The sequence below is a fragment of the Neopsephotus bourkii genome, unplaced genomic scaffold, assembly GCF_033783945.1.
Source record: "Neopsephotus bourkii isolate Nb327-2 ecotype Australia unplaced genomic scaffold, CSIRO-AGI_Nbou_v1 NB_126, whole genome shotgun sequence".
NCBI lineage: Eukaryota > Metazoa > Chordata > Aves > Psittaciformes > Psittacidae > Neopsephotus > Neopsephotus bourkii.
Genome location: NW_026900643.1, coordinates 789,549 through 805,534, shown reverse-complemented (window position 1 = coordinate 805,534; position 15,986 = coordinate 789,549). Strand labels below are relative to the sequence as shown.

At 39.6% G+C, this 15,986-nt stretch overlaps 1 protein-coding gene across 2 annotated transcripts in view; it reads right to left on the bottom strand.

The window, feature by feature from the left end:
* Positions 1 to 2,329: 2,329 nt before the first annotated feature.
* The window catches only part of VPS35L (VPS35 endosomal protein sorting factor like), a 57,742-nt gene continuing 44,085 nt past the window's right edge, over positions 2,330 to 15,986 (bottom strand). For both annotated transcript variants that reach the window (XM_061367205.1, XM_061367213.1), the window contains 5 exons: positions 15,081 to 15,220; positions 13,094 to 13,259; positions 11,185 to 11,303; positions 3,648 to 3,794; positions 2,330 to 3,098 (listed from right to left, as the gene is read on the bottom strand). In XM_061367205.1, coding sequence (XP_061223189.1) covers positions 3,000 to 3,098; positions 3,648 to 3,794; positions 11,185 to 11,303; positions 13,094 to 13,259; positions 15,081 to 15,220 — 671 coding nt within the window. In that variant the 3' untranslated portion in view covers positions 2,330 to 2,999. The remainder of the gene's footprint in view (positions 3,099 to 3,647; positions 3,795 to 11,184; positions 11,304 to 13,093; positions 13,260 to 15,080; positions 15,221 to 15,986) is intronic.

Below are 15,986 nucleotides of genomic sequence, written 5' to 3'. Positions count from 1 at the left end.
GGACAACATCTCAGTGATTCAAAAGGATTTTGGTGTTCTGTAAAATCTTGACATTTTTACACTCAGTGAGTGGTACAAAGTGATGGTGTTTTACTCTGAAGAAACACTAGTGATACACCTACAAATCTGATGATACATTTTGGGCAACTCCTGAGGAGAAGTGAAAATTATGGAGATGCTCCAGCTTAAGGGGTTGCTATGAATCCATTCCCATACCTGGGATGAAGGAGATGCCGAACCACTTCCTGCAGGGTCTTTGACGAAACATCTTTATAGTGTCATTTAAAACCAGCACTACCTCAGGGCGAGTTTGTTTTTCAGCAGTGCTCTCAAAGTTCAGTGACTGGCTTCAGCCAGCACTTCTATGCTTCAGCTTTTGCTTTACTTAAACCCAGGCAGTGGAGGTTCTGTCTTCTGTTCCAAGACAAATGCTGAATTCAGGCCCTCACCTATTTGCCTAGCAAAAAACCTGATGTAAAATAAAGGAACAGGTAAGAAAATGTCAACTAGTGACTTCATTTAGGAAGAAAGGGACAGCACATACAGCTTTCTGCTGCAGAGCCAGTCCTGGATGGGTAATGACTGGTTTTGCACTACCACTGACAAGATGCCGAAGGTGGTATTAGTCCTAGCCTTGCCCTTAGATAAGAACTCTTTTTCCCCATCTAGAATTGCATAACGTGTACCAGTATGTTGTTCAACTGCAGCTTTGTGGCCTGGCACCTTCTCTTGATAATAATGTACACATGGAAATGTAGTTTGAAAATCAAGACAAATACCTGGGGAAAAAAACTCAAGCTTTTTTCAAGCAGATAAACTTGGTCTGGCCTGCATATGTGCTGCATATAGAAGAAAGAGGTCTGTAATACTGTACAGTACTATAGGTACTGTAGTGATAGGACAAGGGGAGGCAGGTTAAAACTGAAACAGGGGAAGTTTAGATTGGATATAAGGAAGAAGTTCTCTACTGTTAGGGTGGTGAGGCACTGGAATGGGTTGCCCAAGGAAGTTGTGAGTGCTCCATCCCTGGCAGTGTTCAAGGCCAGGTTGGATAGAGCCTTGGGTGGCATGGTTTAGTGTGAGGTGTCCCCACCTATGGCAGGGTGGTTGGAACTGGGTGATCTTAAGGTCCTTTCCAACCCTAACTATTCTATGATTCTAATAACTGGTGTGTTTTAACTAAAATTAGTTTTTCTCTAACATGGAAATAAGCTAAAAACAGTTTATAAGAGTGATTGTGTTAGCTTCTAAGCTACATTTTTATAGAGCTTACTTTTGATAACTGTTTTCTGCCTGTTGTTGTTGAGCTATTTTTGCACTAATAAAAGTAGTAGTAAAACATTTCCCATGGTGGTGTTGCATCAATAAAGGAATGAAAGTAATACTGTGCTTCAAAGACAACAAGCAAAAATTGATGCCTGCATAGAAAGAGGAACAGTGGGCATGTCTGTAAGCGTGTTGTAAGAGTTTCTATTTTACAGAGTCTGATGGAACTCCACCCTGGGTTTAGAGCAATACATTCGCCCCCAGAGGGCAATTTCTGCCATACCACAGCTGCTTAGTGTGACCCACTTGGTGGTTTAGAGGGCTCAGAGCTTACCCAGTTTGTGGTTTATGTTTCCAACCCCAACACGAAGAATCATCTCTGTACTGTTGAAAGTTGTTTTGTGCAGCTGCAGCAAGAAGGAAAGCTAAATTAAAGTTGGACATGATAACATACCATTTCAGTATCTATGTGCACTATATAAAGAATTTTTTAAGGAACATCGGTATAATCAAAATGGCCATGTACTAAAGTTGGAAAGGTTCTGTTATCAAGCTGATACTACTTCACAGTTATCTTGTATTCCTGCAATTTTACTTAGGTTACACCTACAGCCTGTATCAGGACAAAAAAAGTCCTGGTTCGTTTCTTTACAACCTTACCACAAAATACATATTTTAGATGTACCCTGCTTCTGTAATCATGGAGGAGATGAAAAACAGGCAGCAAGAATGCTTTAATAATTTGGGTGGTATTTATTATCAGTTTGCTAACTCCTTAAATATATGATTCTGGCAAAAATGATTACTTGCTTAGCCTTAACAAAATAAAGCAGTTTTGTGCAAAAATGTATCTTAATATCTATATGCAGATTTAGCTCATTAAAATACTTACCACTAAGCTAAACCAGCAATAGATGCAAGGTCTCAACATGGTTCCTCCTTACCATGGGACAAAAAATGGTGAGAGTGAAATGTTATTAGATGTAATAGCAGTACATGTAACTTAATTCCACAAGGGTGAAGTGACAAATCTGTATACACAAAGTCCCCAAGAACAAACAGATGAACTGCAAATTGTTTTATTCAGGGATAGTGTACTTTGCAAACACAGAGTACTCTGCATACATTTCCATTTTTCTTTGCAGACAGCACTTAAAAGAGTCTTTCCATTTTACAAAACAACACTGAACTAAAATGAAAGCATAAACATGTCCATGAAAATATAATGCAGAAATTAGAACAAGAACACCTCGGCCATTTTTCTCTTCTACTGGAACTGACCAAACCAATGTTGGCAGCTTCCCAAAGCAGAAAGATGGCTTAGTAGGATTATTATATTGAAATGCTGGTTTCTACAGAGGAGAAAGACTATCCTGCACATGGGATGAAGTCTGGAAGATGTGAACTGATCCGTGCACAGTTTATCTTCTTTCTTTGTTGCTAAAATGACAACAGGTTAGATTTCTAAAGGCTTTTGCAACCACAGAGGTTCAAAATACCATTAACTGAATCTAAATTAGCATTTAATAAGAATGTAGAGGTAAAACTGGAAACAAATTCAGGTTAAATTATTGCACTGAGAATAGTTTTACCTTTACCTGTGTCCAAGTAAATCTGTCACACTAAGTAACATAAAAATACACTGAACTCCTCCAGTCACAATCCAGATCAGTGATTTGAGCCTTGGCTACACATTCCCTTGTGCAGGTGACTCCTTGGGAAAGCGGCATTCCTCAGGTCCTGGACTGCAGAGGAAGCCGAAGGGCCAAATCTGTGAAGTGACTCATTTCAGGTTGTTTGCTTCGCTTCTTGATGTATTCCAGTGTTGTCACCTGGGTACAAAAGAAAGGTATTTTGAGTTTTTTAGTGTCTTTGTTCTCAGTTCACAGGCCATCACTTAATCTATGTGAGGGTGTTTTGAATAAACACTCATGATTTTCCCTAAATGTCATTGGCTACATGAGCACTTGCTTTTCTTGCTCCAGAGCTGCTTATCATGTATACCTTTCTTAAAGGCTCTAAAACACCCTTTCCAAGCTTACACCATGCAGTTCCTTCCACTAATACAAATGTTGTACTTCTCTTAAAAATAGTTTTCTGTACTGAAAAAAGTTATAGCACCCAACATTTGCACATGCCTTAATGTGTGAAATACATGTTAAAAGTGCCAGAAAGATACAGACCACCTGAAGTAAGACAAGCTGCTTATTCCTTAAGAAGCACTTAAAAATAAGTGGGGTTTAAGCTGATTTATTTTTTAAGACAGCAACTTGTAAAATTATTGGCTTTATTCAGATAAAGGAAATGTTACCTTTTCTCAAATGAGGAGTTCAAAAAGATCTTAACAACTACAATTTCCCTGCATTACCCCTTTTCCTTACCATAGTACTGGTGTCAGCAAAGCCATGCTTCTGAGCAAGATTCCAGAGGTTGACTGAAAGCTGGTTTAGTTTGTTGCTCCGTAGATCCCCATGAGCTAGAATAGTGTTAAAGAAATAGAGTGCCAACTGGCTCTGTCGCTTTAGGGTCTATAATAGAAAAAAATACATAAAAATCCTGTATTATCAGGCAGTCATCCCAAAATATCCAGCATAGCCTCACCATACTCTCTGAACTCAGAAGTGCAAGGGGCAGACACTCATTTTGTGATACACAGCAATACACAAGAAAACGGGCATAGTTTTTCACATCAAAACACAAGTAGTGATAATCACAAATCAGCCCAAGTTGCTGTAACTAAAATAATTACATCAGGTTCCTACATCTTGTCCCACTTTAGCACAGCATGTAGGTCTGACATGTTTTTAACTCAAAGACTCCCTACAACTGCACAGAAATCGCTCTCCACCAACCAACCTTCAACTTACACCACCATAGCTATGTATCTTTTAGAGAGACCACTGTCACCATCTAGATGAATGCAACTTCAGGCCTTTTCCAGTTCCTAAAGATGTTTTTCCCCTGCTGTTCTTTAACTGAGACTTCGGTGGTACCAACATATTTGTACCATATTTGCAGCTATTTTGCCAAGGAAGGACCTTAAGGAAGATCCCTGCTTCATGGTAACCTACCATAGAGGAGCACCATGCCATTTAGCCTCTGGAAAGAGTTCTGGGGCACAGACAATCCTGCACTAAGCTTAAAGGTTGCTACCATGCTGATTTAGGATAAGTGGAAAACAGAATTAAAATGCCATTGCAGATTCTGCTTATTCCTTTAGAATAAACTCTAAAAGGCTAAAAAGAGGAATTATTATTGGATGCATGTGAGTGTAGTATCTGTTTATAGTGCTTTGCTGCAGCTATCCTTTGTTTTTTGCTCAAGATGGATCACTAATAAAAGTATAGCTCCATCTTACACAGAAACCACAGCAGCATAGTAGTAGTTAAAACTGTCAGCTGAGCAGCTTGATTAATGAACTTAATACTTCACTTTAGCCCCCTCAGTTCAACACATACTAGGTAGCTATCACACAGCATTCAGATGTGAAGGTACAGAAGACTGAAGCAGAGACTGGGATAAGAGGAGTGCAGCGATCTCTGATTTGACACCAATGCAACCTTGCAGCCTCTGCCCCTTTCCCTAAGGGATCAAAAGTAAATTAATTTCCCTTCTCACTGCCAGCAAAAGAGAGGTCAGATGCTATTCATCAAAGAAAGGGCACACACTGAGCTATCAGTCCTCCAGATAAACATGGAAAAGGAGAAAGGCATCATTAAAAACCTGACTAACTAGAAAAGAGAACACAGCATGCCCCAGACTAGAAGCATCAGACTGCTACTGTATGTACGAGACACACACAGAAGATCTGTGCACACAGAAAAGATCTGACACATCAGAAACTGTGCACCCACACATAAGCATGCATATGCAGTGCCCAGAGCTGCTCCAGGCCCTGGAAGTTCCCTAAGCACTAAACTAATTGCATGAAGCTCCTGAGATGACAGCTGTTCCTGTAACAGTTATCTACAATAATTAGCAATTTCCATCCCAGTATCTCCAAAACCTGTTCATAGGCTAAAACTACAATCATCTTTTGGAGTGTTGAACATACCAGACAGAGAAATACAACTGATCAGTCTAGTCCAGTAGTAGTAACAAAAAAAGCACAAATACAACTCAAAAAGACAATAAAAGGAAAGTGGTTATGTTTAAATGCTACTGTAGTATTTCTCTTGTAGGACTCCCATTATTCAGGGGAAAAACAGAAGGTACAGCCAGCTGGTCCATGTTTTGCCACATTATTCACAAAACACCCTGCAACATTAACATGTATCCTGGATTAACAAAATAACCTGTATTAACTATGGGTTTTTTTCCCATTGACCATCTAATGCCTGGATGTCTTCTGCTGAATACAAACTTCAAAGAGGTTCCTGGGAATTGCCTGGAGGTTTCCTCACGAGAAGTGGGACAGTCAAATTATCAGGCAGATTGCAGAAGCAGCAGTACTTCGGTCTGAATATCAACAAATGAAGTTTTCTAGGCAGTACCAATGCAAATACAAAATCCATTCTTTAAAAGAAGGATGATATTTTGATTAATTTAAAACATATATAATCCAGAAAGGATCACACTTCAAAAAGGTTCTAAAAACACATTAAAAAGCTGGAAGAATGAGATGCACACTAACTCTCATTGTATTGGGATAGATGTAACAGGATGTTGGCATCTAGTCATCAGTAACACAATATAGAGAGAAGACAGAGGCAGGCTTGGGTATGCAGTAAATCCCACCATGTCTGAAAATGAACAAGTCAGAGAAAAGGCTTCACATGATGATGAACAAGAACGTTTGTGTACCACTGACCTCCAACCTGAGAGATACCTGTGCCAGCATGCTGCCATGCCTGCTGACATACCTGAGATGGAAAAGTGGATGGCACTCCAATTCACAGGACGTCTTCACGGGCAGCAAGGAGAAAGCAACAGCTCAGCCATTTGGCAGCCGCAGACATCATGGGGTTAGCAATTCCCACATCAAAAGGAATTGCCAACCTTGTAGGCAGTGCATTTTCCATAATTTTTGGAATAATGCTGATGACAGTGAAACAAAACACCTCATCCCAGAATGTGACTCCCTTGTGCCCGAGCCCCTCTACTGAAGTGCACAGCAATGCCCAAATTTCATGTAAATGTAACAAAAAAAAGGACCTTCCATACAAATGCCTCTGTAACATATTTCACCAAATTCTGCCTAGCAATTAAAATATTCATTCCTGTCTGTCAGTGACTTTTGCCAGGCATCGATGTCATAAGGATACCTTGAGCCTTCTGTTAGAAAAGCATTTGTGCATTCAGATACGTTGCTCCTCTGAAGGCGCATCCAGCCTGCTGCAGCTCCCATGTAACAGGCTCTGATACTCCTTAACAGGACATCTGTGGCAGCACGGAGCTCAGCATTGCCTGTAAGGCTCCTCCAAGGTACTAAATATATCAGTCTAGGCTGAGTCTCCATGCTGATACAACATCTGTTTGCTGGTGTTACCTGAACCATCTAGCCAGAAACTAATTCCAGCACTACTGTGATGCTAGTGCTTATGTCCTTGTGATCCAAACCTACATAGAGAAAGAAAGCCATGACAGGCAGCCTTGTCTTTCCTTAAAAGCTCTCACGTTAAGCTCTTTAGGAATCTTTTAACATCTGTTTGTTCACTGGGAAGGATCATGAGCCGCATGGGGCAGACCATGTGCTCAACTCTCTCATTACACAACTGTCCTAACACAGGATAAATGAAGCACCCAGCACCAACAGCAGCTCACACAGGCTCATTTATAATAAAAGGAAATAATGATCTGAGAAAACACCAAGAACCAATCTGCAGCTGGGAGCTCTTATACCCACGAGAGGACATGTATCCCCTGTTTCACCACTCCTCTAGCACACTGAGATGGACAGAAGAGAAAGAGCTTTCTCTTGGATACAGTCCTTGAAACAGCAGTCCTGAACCTCCCTCTGAAGTACTCAATCTCATTGACAGCTTCTCCTGGCTCAGGGTGCAGTAACACACCTCTAGTTAAGGCAGGCTGAGACACTTTATTTCTAGCTCTATACCGGCACCATGACAGCTTCATCTCTATTTCAAACTCCTTCATGCATTTTTAAAGCTTTTAATATTCACTGTGCTGCTCACATCAGCTTTATTTCCCTCTAAAATTAATCCAAGAAAGAAGTGCTCCATGTAGAACTAACTTGTGGTTCATGGACAACCAGATCATACTTTCCAAAACCATACTGAGTAATCCTGCTGTAGGCTGTTAGCAGAATCCTGATTTATGTATTTTGGTTTTCTCCATTTACCCAGTATGCTGCAAACATGCAGAAACAATGTTCCCAATTAAACTTTCTCTAGTCTTTAAACTCCACCAGCATGCCAGAGGCAATGATGTAATAACAGGATTAATCTGGGAGTTCAGACTCTCCAACTCTTGAGACAAAGAAGTCGAGTTGACATGCACTCACCAGCCACAGCTCCTAACTGCAAGGTTCCTATCCTATTGCTGACCCATCAGCAGGCAAGCTGCAAGGTGCCAAAACAGGAACCTCCACCACCTGCAGTGTCTTCTGGACACCTCAGCAGGTAAACTCTCTTGTCCCTCTCCTCCCAAAGCAGAATATGATGTTTAACCACCTTAGAAAATCTTGGCCAAGGACACAAAATTCTTAAGGATGAGCAATCTCTCCTCAATTTAAAACATAACCACACACAGAGAACTACGTCCAACTCTGCTTCTAGTTCAGTATTCAAACACATGAAATCAACTGAAGTTTTTGTAAGTTTATATAAAATTATCAATTGGATGTTTTGAAAGAAGAAGCCTCGAGAGTATATCCAGAAATTGCGTTTTATTGCTCCTTTTTTGATGCTTACTATAAAACGTCCAGTACCTATCATATGGTACATGTGAAGACTGCCATCCTAACATTACACTGCCAAGGACACAAGAACATGTTCCAAATGTTTTGGATCAAAAGTCGTGTTTGAATAAAACATACTCAATCTGGACATTTATCACTGAGTAGCAAGAGGCAAGGTATTTACACTCCTAAGAAAGTGAAGCATAGGATCAGCCTTCCACCCACCCAAAGGCAGAAAGGATTCACTGGTACATGCTCTTGTGACCAGAAACAGCTTGAAGTTTACAGAAATATCCAGAACAAAAAATATCCATTCCAACACTGTCACGTAACTGAAGCATTCTCCAATACTGTGAAAAGATCATGCTGTGTTAACATAAGATGCACTGTTCTCTTCCAAATCGCCCTTTTGGTGAAAGCATTTTACTGTGAGTAAAATTTATCTTACTTTATAGCTTTTAAAGGAAATGAACCAATGAAAAATGCAGAATCATCAGAGACTTGTTCATTTAAATAAGCAGCCAAGAAGATGAATAATAAAAGGTCACTGACACTGAAGCAATCCAAATACCACAGTGATTTTATGATTGGTTCTGCTTTAGCACAAATGGAGGTGTCTGACAATATTCTCGTTGCCTCCATTCGCTCAGCAACAACAGCTTCCTCAAAAAACTATTAATTCTTAATTCTTACAAACCAACTTTTATCTCAACCTCTCAAGGACTTTTACTCAATTAAGCAAAATAAATGCTCCCTCTTTGTAAATAAGGACCAACAGAGGAATAAATCCAGGGCCACAGAGGCAAAGGCAGGGCAAGGACCTATATCCATGCTGCTTAGCTTTAAATCCAGTTTTCTATGCAACAACTGCTTCAGCGAAATAACACAGGATCTCATTACTCAAAGTACTAAGCTTGAAAGAAAAAGAAAAGAAAGAAAAAGCCTTTCAGAAACCACAGATTTCAAGCTTTACAAACATCCCCACACACATACTCCATACAGGAGTCAGATGCAAAAAATCCTTAATATACAAGCCACAGGCCTGAAAACACTGTTAAAAATCACTTCCCAATATCTGCTTGGATATTCTAAGCTGTGCAAGAGTGGTTGTTTTCTTCTGTTACTGTTCTGAAAAAGAACTGCTATTCACTGTGGTGATGTGTACAATAATGTGGAGTCATTTGAGCAAAGAGTTTATTCATCTTATGTCTCTACTATTGCTAAAGGAAGGATAGATAGGATAGAAAAAGTAGAGAAAAGGCTAAACTTAGCATAGTGTCCTCCAAATATGTAACATTCAACACATTCTGTATTAGCAAACACTACAGGGTATTGTGCGAACAGGCTACCTAAAAAATTACATCAAATTAATCATCCCCTGCCCTCCCATTTCCCTCTACAAGAAACAGGATTTCTATCAATACAGCAGTTTAGTAAGGAATGTTTAGGAGGTTGTGGATGGGTTCGATCTCAGAAACAGCAAGTTCTCATTATTTCAGTAATACTGAAAACTTCACTCACCTGCCTTTCACATACAATCCCATTACCCTGTATTTGATCCCTCAGGGATTCTGAACTCCAATCAAGAAATCCAATAAGCTGCCTAGAGTTTTCTGTATTCAATATTGAACAAATATGACCCTGCATTAAAAACAGGATAAAGCCAAAACATCTTTCCCCTCCCCCTGCACCTTTCTCCCGACTTCATCCTAGTGTCTGAAACCGAAAACTTTTACCAGTTAAAGGTGGTTGCCATTGCATTTTACCCAGTAACAGACTAGTATTGTGTACAGTTCTGGTGTCCTCAACGTAAAAAGGACATGGAACTGCTGGAACAAGTCCAGAGGAGGGCCACGAGGATGATCAGGGGACTGGAGCACCTCCCATATGAAGATCGGCTGAGAAAGTTGGGGCTGCTCAGCCTGGAGAAGGCTGCGTGGAGACCTCATAGCAGCCTTCCAGTATCTGAAGGGGGCCTACAAGGATGCTGGGGAGGGACTCTTCATTAGGGACTGTAGTGATAGGACAAGGGGTAATGGGTTAAAACTAAACAGGGGAAGTTTAGATTGGATATAAGGAAGAATTTCTTTACTGTTAGGGTGGTGAGGCACTGGAACGGGTTGCCCAGGGAAGTTGTGAGTGCTCCATCCCTGGCAGTGTTCAAGGCCAGGTTGGACAGAGCCTTGGGTGATATGGTTTAGTGTGAGGTGTCCTTGCCCATGGCAGGGGGTTGGAACTTGATGATCTTAAGGTCCTTTCCAACCTTAACTATTCTATGATTCTATGAATTCTTACTTTCCCGTTATAAAATTGGGGACTTCAGGCTACTGTTAATTTAGCTGCCAAGAAAAGATGGTTTATTTACAGAGAGAGAAAGTTGACAGCCATGAGAAAAAAACAGGAAGGCCAGATAGAGAGCAGATTTTAGGCATAACTATATGGCAGTCAAAAGAGTGACTGTGGCACTCCAGTTCTCTTAGGCCAATAACTGCAATACCAGCATCATCCAGCTCATTATAGTCAGACTCTCATAAGAAAAAAAGTTATCCCAGACTGAGCATCATATTTCCATAACCAAACTACACCAGGACTCAAGCCTGTTAATTTAAAGCTAACTCTAAACCACAGAGCATCATGTTTCCATAATCAGACTACACCAGGGCTCAAGCTGGTTAACTTAAAGCCAACCTCACTATGCTGCTCTGCAATCATTATTCTAGGCACTGCAGGTGCACAATCAATACAACAGAGTAGCTTCTACTGTTTGTTGGTTTGTTGTACTATCTGTGTACAACATATGGCTATGCAGGTAACTTTAGCCTGAATATTAGAAATGTATTATAATTGCTACATTATCTGTTTCACATCATTAGGTCTCTCCACCATAAGCCTGCCTACATGACTGATCCACCTTTTAACAAGTAAAATTACCTAACTTCCTCCTGTTGCAAGGTTCCTGGAGCTTTGTATATAACAAAGCCTGGTCAAGAAGCTAGACTGTTTATTGAACTTCAAAGTAATTTTGGTTTTGTACTGAATCGAGCTGAGTAAGAACATACCTCTTCTTTTCCAAGGGTTTTCAGATGATCCAGGATCTGTGCTATCACTGTTTCACACAGTTTATTAATTTCAGCCAGGAACTTGGAGTCTCCACCATACAGGGTATCATTAGAGTCAACTGCAGAGATGAATTCAAGCTTAAGTTTGACTAAAGAGCTATGCATTCATTTGCTACTGAAAACACCAGCTATTTACAGAAGACCAGATTTGGAAGTTATAAAATGACCTTCCTCCTCCAAGAAACACAAACAGAACAATCTCATTTAAGTGCCTACCGCTTTGTTACCTACTATCTCCTGATTTAAGGAAAAAAACACTGAAAAGGATCTTCTATTTTAAGGCCTGTCCTGTGTTCCTGGATGCAGCCACATTCAAAAACATCTGCTAGACTTAAATGCAAAGCAATATATAGTGTTAATTTTCACTTTTCCCACAGAGATAGAGTCTCTGTGCCCATCAGTTTAGAAGAGTATGGCTATCATCTTCAATGGCAGCAGGGCTGGGCCAAGAAGTTTACTTACTAAAACCAGGAGGATTTTCAAAGGAAACTGCCTTTTTAAACTAAAATAAAGCCTGGACTACCTCGAAGTTATGGACAGAAATTCAGGAAGTGTCTTTTCAATTTCAAAGACCTTGAAGGGTATTTTTTGGGGGGTAAGGGGAGAGAGAGCTCCAAGTTTTTAGAGCTTACATAGTTATGATTTTAAACATGTTTTGTCCGAATTTATTTATGTTTTAGTAAGAAGCTAGTTACAAAAATTTGTAAGTTTAAGTGGTTTAAGTGTATTCTGGGTAAATCAGAGAGCAGTCGAGATAAAAGGTGATCTCCTGTTCTCAAGTAAACTTCAAGAAGCTAAGGTACATGGTCCACATTGGGGGAAAAAAAAATAATCATCCAGCTACAAGGGACAAATTAGTAATTTATATTTCCATGCTTCATTCCCTTGAAATGTAATTAATTCAGATTTCTCCTCTTGGGATTATGCAGCTGTTTTGGTCATATACAACACAGAGTGAAAAAAAGGGCAGCTAAACCACATTTCCTTACAGAACCTGAAAAGTAGATTTAAAGTAGAGTACTTGTTCAACAGACAACTATTTTCTGTGCTGCTAACTGCAAGAGGTGTTTTGTTATGGTTGGTAACTCTGACAGACTATCCAGCAGGAAAACTGCAGAATGTATTCCAGCCTGCCTCTCTGTGAAAGCCCTGTGCAACTAGAACAAAAAGCCAAACTAGCTTGGCCTCTCAGATTAACTAATCATGTCAGTGTGCTTTAAAAAGCCTGATTAATACCCTACCTTAATTTAGTAACCTTTTTATGACCAGAAGGCAAACACTCAAATCTTAGAGCATATTACAAAATATTACAAAAAGACTACAGCTATTTTATAAAATGAAAAATCTTCAGATTCCTTTTTTCTAGATGACCTGAAAATCTTTGTAAGTTACCACCACAATTTCCACAACTAAAAGCCTGTATTCAAAGCAGCAAATACACCCTTTAATAATGAAGAGGAGGCATTGCATGCTAAACTGGAGTAGTTAATAAATGTGAATGAAACACCAACAACAGGTATAAGTCGACACTTTAGACTAAAAGAAAACTCTCCATACATATGAAGTTCTAACATTTACTTGAAAAATTCATAGTTCTAAGTATTTGCACCAGCACCACCAGGAATAAACTATGTAAAACACTTTACACAGTTCCACATTAAAGAACAGACTATACATCTGTTCAGGAGTCACTCCTGTGATTACTTTAAGTTACAATATCTGGACCTGCACAGGAAAATAATCCATACTGTATTACTGACTATCATTGATCTTCATTAACTAGGTAAGATAACAATACTATAAATTGCATGGTGGAACACAAGGATACAGAGCCACCCTTATTTATTACCTTTATCTACATGGTAGATATATACTTCTTGAGTCATCGCAGACAGCAGATGCAAAACATGAGTATAAATCCTGACTTTGTCATCGCTGTTATCCTCCCAAGTGTAATCCTGGATCACATTTAGTAATCCTCGCACAAGAAACAACACTCCTTGTTCTGGATGGTCCTGTAGAAAAGAAAAGACAAGTCAAAACCACCGCCATAACCACCCCAAAACCAAACTTGGATTATTCGCAGTAATTCAGGGGTTTAGTCATAATATTACCTCTATAAAAGTAAAAACTGCAATATAATTAAAGCTGACAACTACTTTTCTTAAGTAAGTGCTTCCTGCAACTCCTTTTAAAAAATTGTTCCAGTTTCCTTTGAAAATGCCCATTTGACCCATAATCATAAACTTGATCTAAGGCAGTCTCCATGGACAAACTTTGAAATGCTTTGTTTTCTAGTCACGGGGGAGTAGTACAAAATTTAATTGCCAGCTTCGTAACAGCTAAGCTGCTAAAATTACACACACCGGGTAGACTTCTTAATTTAAATAATGTCAGTAAGCTACAGAAACAAGTATATTACTCATATAATTATGAGTTTCAGAAGAACACCTACACTGGGAAGTCAAAGCTACAGACAATCAACAATCTTTCATTATGAAAGGAATATAAAGACATCCAATTTACATAAGCTACGGGGTTTTGCAAGTAGTTTTAATAGTGCGCCCAGCTTATTTCAAGCTGATGGTGCAGTGACACCAACATGCATAAAGACAAATCACAGTCCACTGGGGACACTTCCTTCTGATCATCTATCCTGTAAAGTAAGGAGAAAAAAAGTTATGGAAGCTAATTTCTGAATCCTGGTATCTCATTGCAAGTTCCTCAGTACTGGATCCAAGAGGCAAATTCCTCCTTCAATCATCTGATCCAAGCCATTTCTCTGAGCAGCATCAAGTTCTGATATAGCCTTCCTTCAGAGGAAGGTCAACAAAATACCTTGGCTGTGTAAGTTTTATCTCAGATCTTCCAGACTAATTTACAATTTTTCCTCATCTTTCAGCTACAGCTGAAAATATAGGAAGGAAAATTGCATCTGTATGTCTAAACTTGGCAGTTGGCTAAAAATTGGAAGGGTGCAAAATGGCAGTATTTTGTAAAATATTCGTCAGAAGAGGAAAATCATGCACAAACACATCTTCTATCTTTTTTTTTTCCCACTCAAAAGATTAGGCAACCTGTAACAAAGTAACTGAAACTCATAGAAACTACAGCTGTGTATTTTTCCCCTCCTCAGGTATTAGATTTTATGAGTGCTTAGCTAAAATACCACATTTCTGCAAGGATCTATAAATACTGGTTTAATACCAGTAAATTATGCTTACACAATTAAATGATGGTGAGATTTCATAGAATCATAGAATAGTTTTGGTTGGAAAGGACCTTAAGATCACCCAGTTCCAACCCCCCCGCCATGGGCAGGGACACCTCACACTAAGCCATGTCACCCAAGGCTGTGTCCAACCTGGCCTTGAACACCCCCAGGGATAGAGCATTCACAACTTCCCTGGGCAACCTATTCCAGTGCCTCACCACCCTAACAGGAAAGAACTTCTTCCTTATATCCAATCTAAACGTACCCTGTTTAAGTTTTAACCCATCACCCCTTGTCCTATCACTAGAGTCCTTAATGAAGAGTCCCTCCCCAACATCCTTGTAGCCCCCTTCAGATACTGGAAGGCTTCTATGAGGTCTATCCAAATCCAGTTAAGTGCAAGATGCTACCAAGAGAGGCAATGCTGTTCTCCGGCTCCAATTATTCTGCCTCCTCATTTTGCACTTGGGTGAGTGATTTTGCAGCCAATAAGCAAATGGGTTCAGCTTGCTCATGGAAAACCAAGCACTGCATCTCCCACTCCCAAAAGCCCATTGTACTCTAAATTTTTAAACAGGAAAGCCAAAATAGCCTATGTGCTATTCATAAACACATGACTTACCGGAACAACTAATAAGGTGGAAAAAAAATTACAGAGGAATTCCAGCAGGAAGGAATCAGAAGGTCGCATCTTTCCATCGACATTGATCATTTTTGGTACTTCAGGAACAAGGCTCACTGCAGCTTTGAAGAAAGCATCAGCTACAAAATAAATATAGAGTTGCTGTATTACTGCTCCAGCTGTGATGGCACAGTCATGCCCCTGATCCAATGACTGCTTCAAGTTTGTTTGAAACAGACCACAGAAAATGAACCTATGCTTAACTGCAAAGAAACTCGAGACTCAGCAATCAATATCTGCTGCAATTTAAGTGATGCTGGTTTTTCAAAAGAAGTTGCCACTTCACTCGAGACTTGTGAAGTTATAATTCTCCTTTGCTTAACAGGAAGACACCACTCTTTCAAACAGATTGCAAATATAATTAACAAGAAAAGCACACAATTCAAAACTGACTTATATGGCTTATGCTAGTAGAATGGGGAACCCAGAGGGGGATGCAAGGGGAAGATCTTGCTATCTTGTTCACAAATTCATTCACAAAAGGCTATTAAAGTTCTAAGGAAGTATGGGTGGGTTCACTTCTCTATTTACACTTATTAACAGTAAAATACTGATATAGTACCAGAACCCAAGGTATCGATGAATAAAATGATTCTAAGAATCACAATAGAGGAATTACAGAAACCAGCCACCATTATGGCCTTGGCGAAATAGCTCTTAAGGTGTTTTTCACAACTCTCTATTAAGTCTCTTTAATCTACAAAACCCCTCAAACATAAGAACATCTACTCCTCAGTCGATTAATATTCATAAATTAAACCCAACAGTTTCCCTCTCACCCTGAACCTCCCATATATGCCAAAAACTCCCCCAAAAGATTCTGACAGTAACACTGTTTTGCACTTT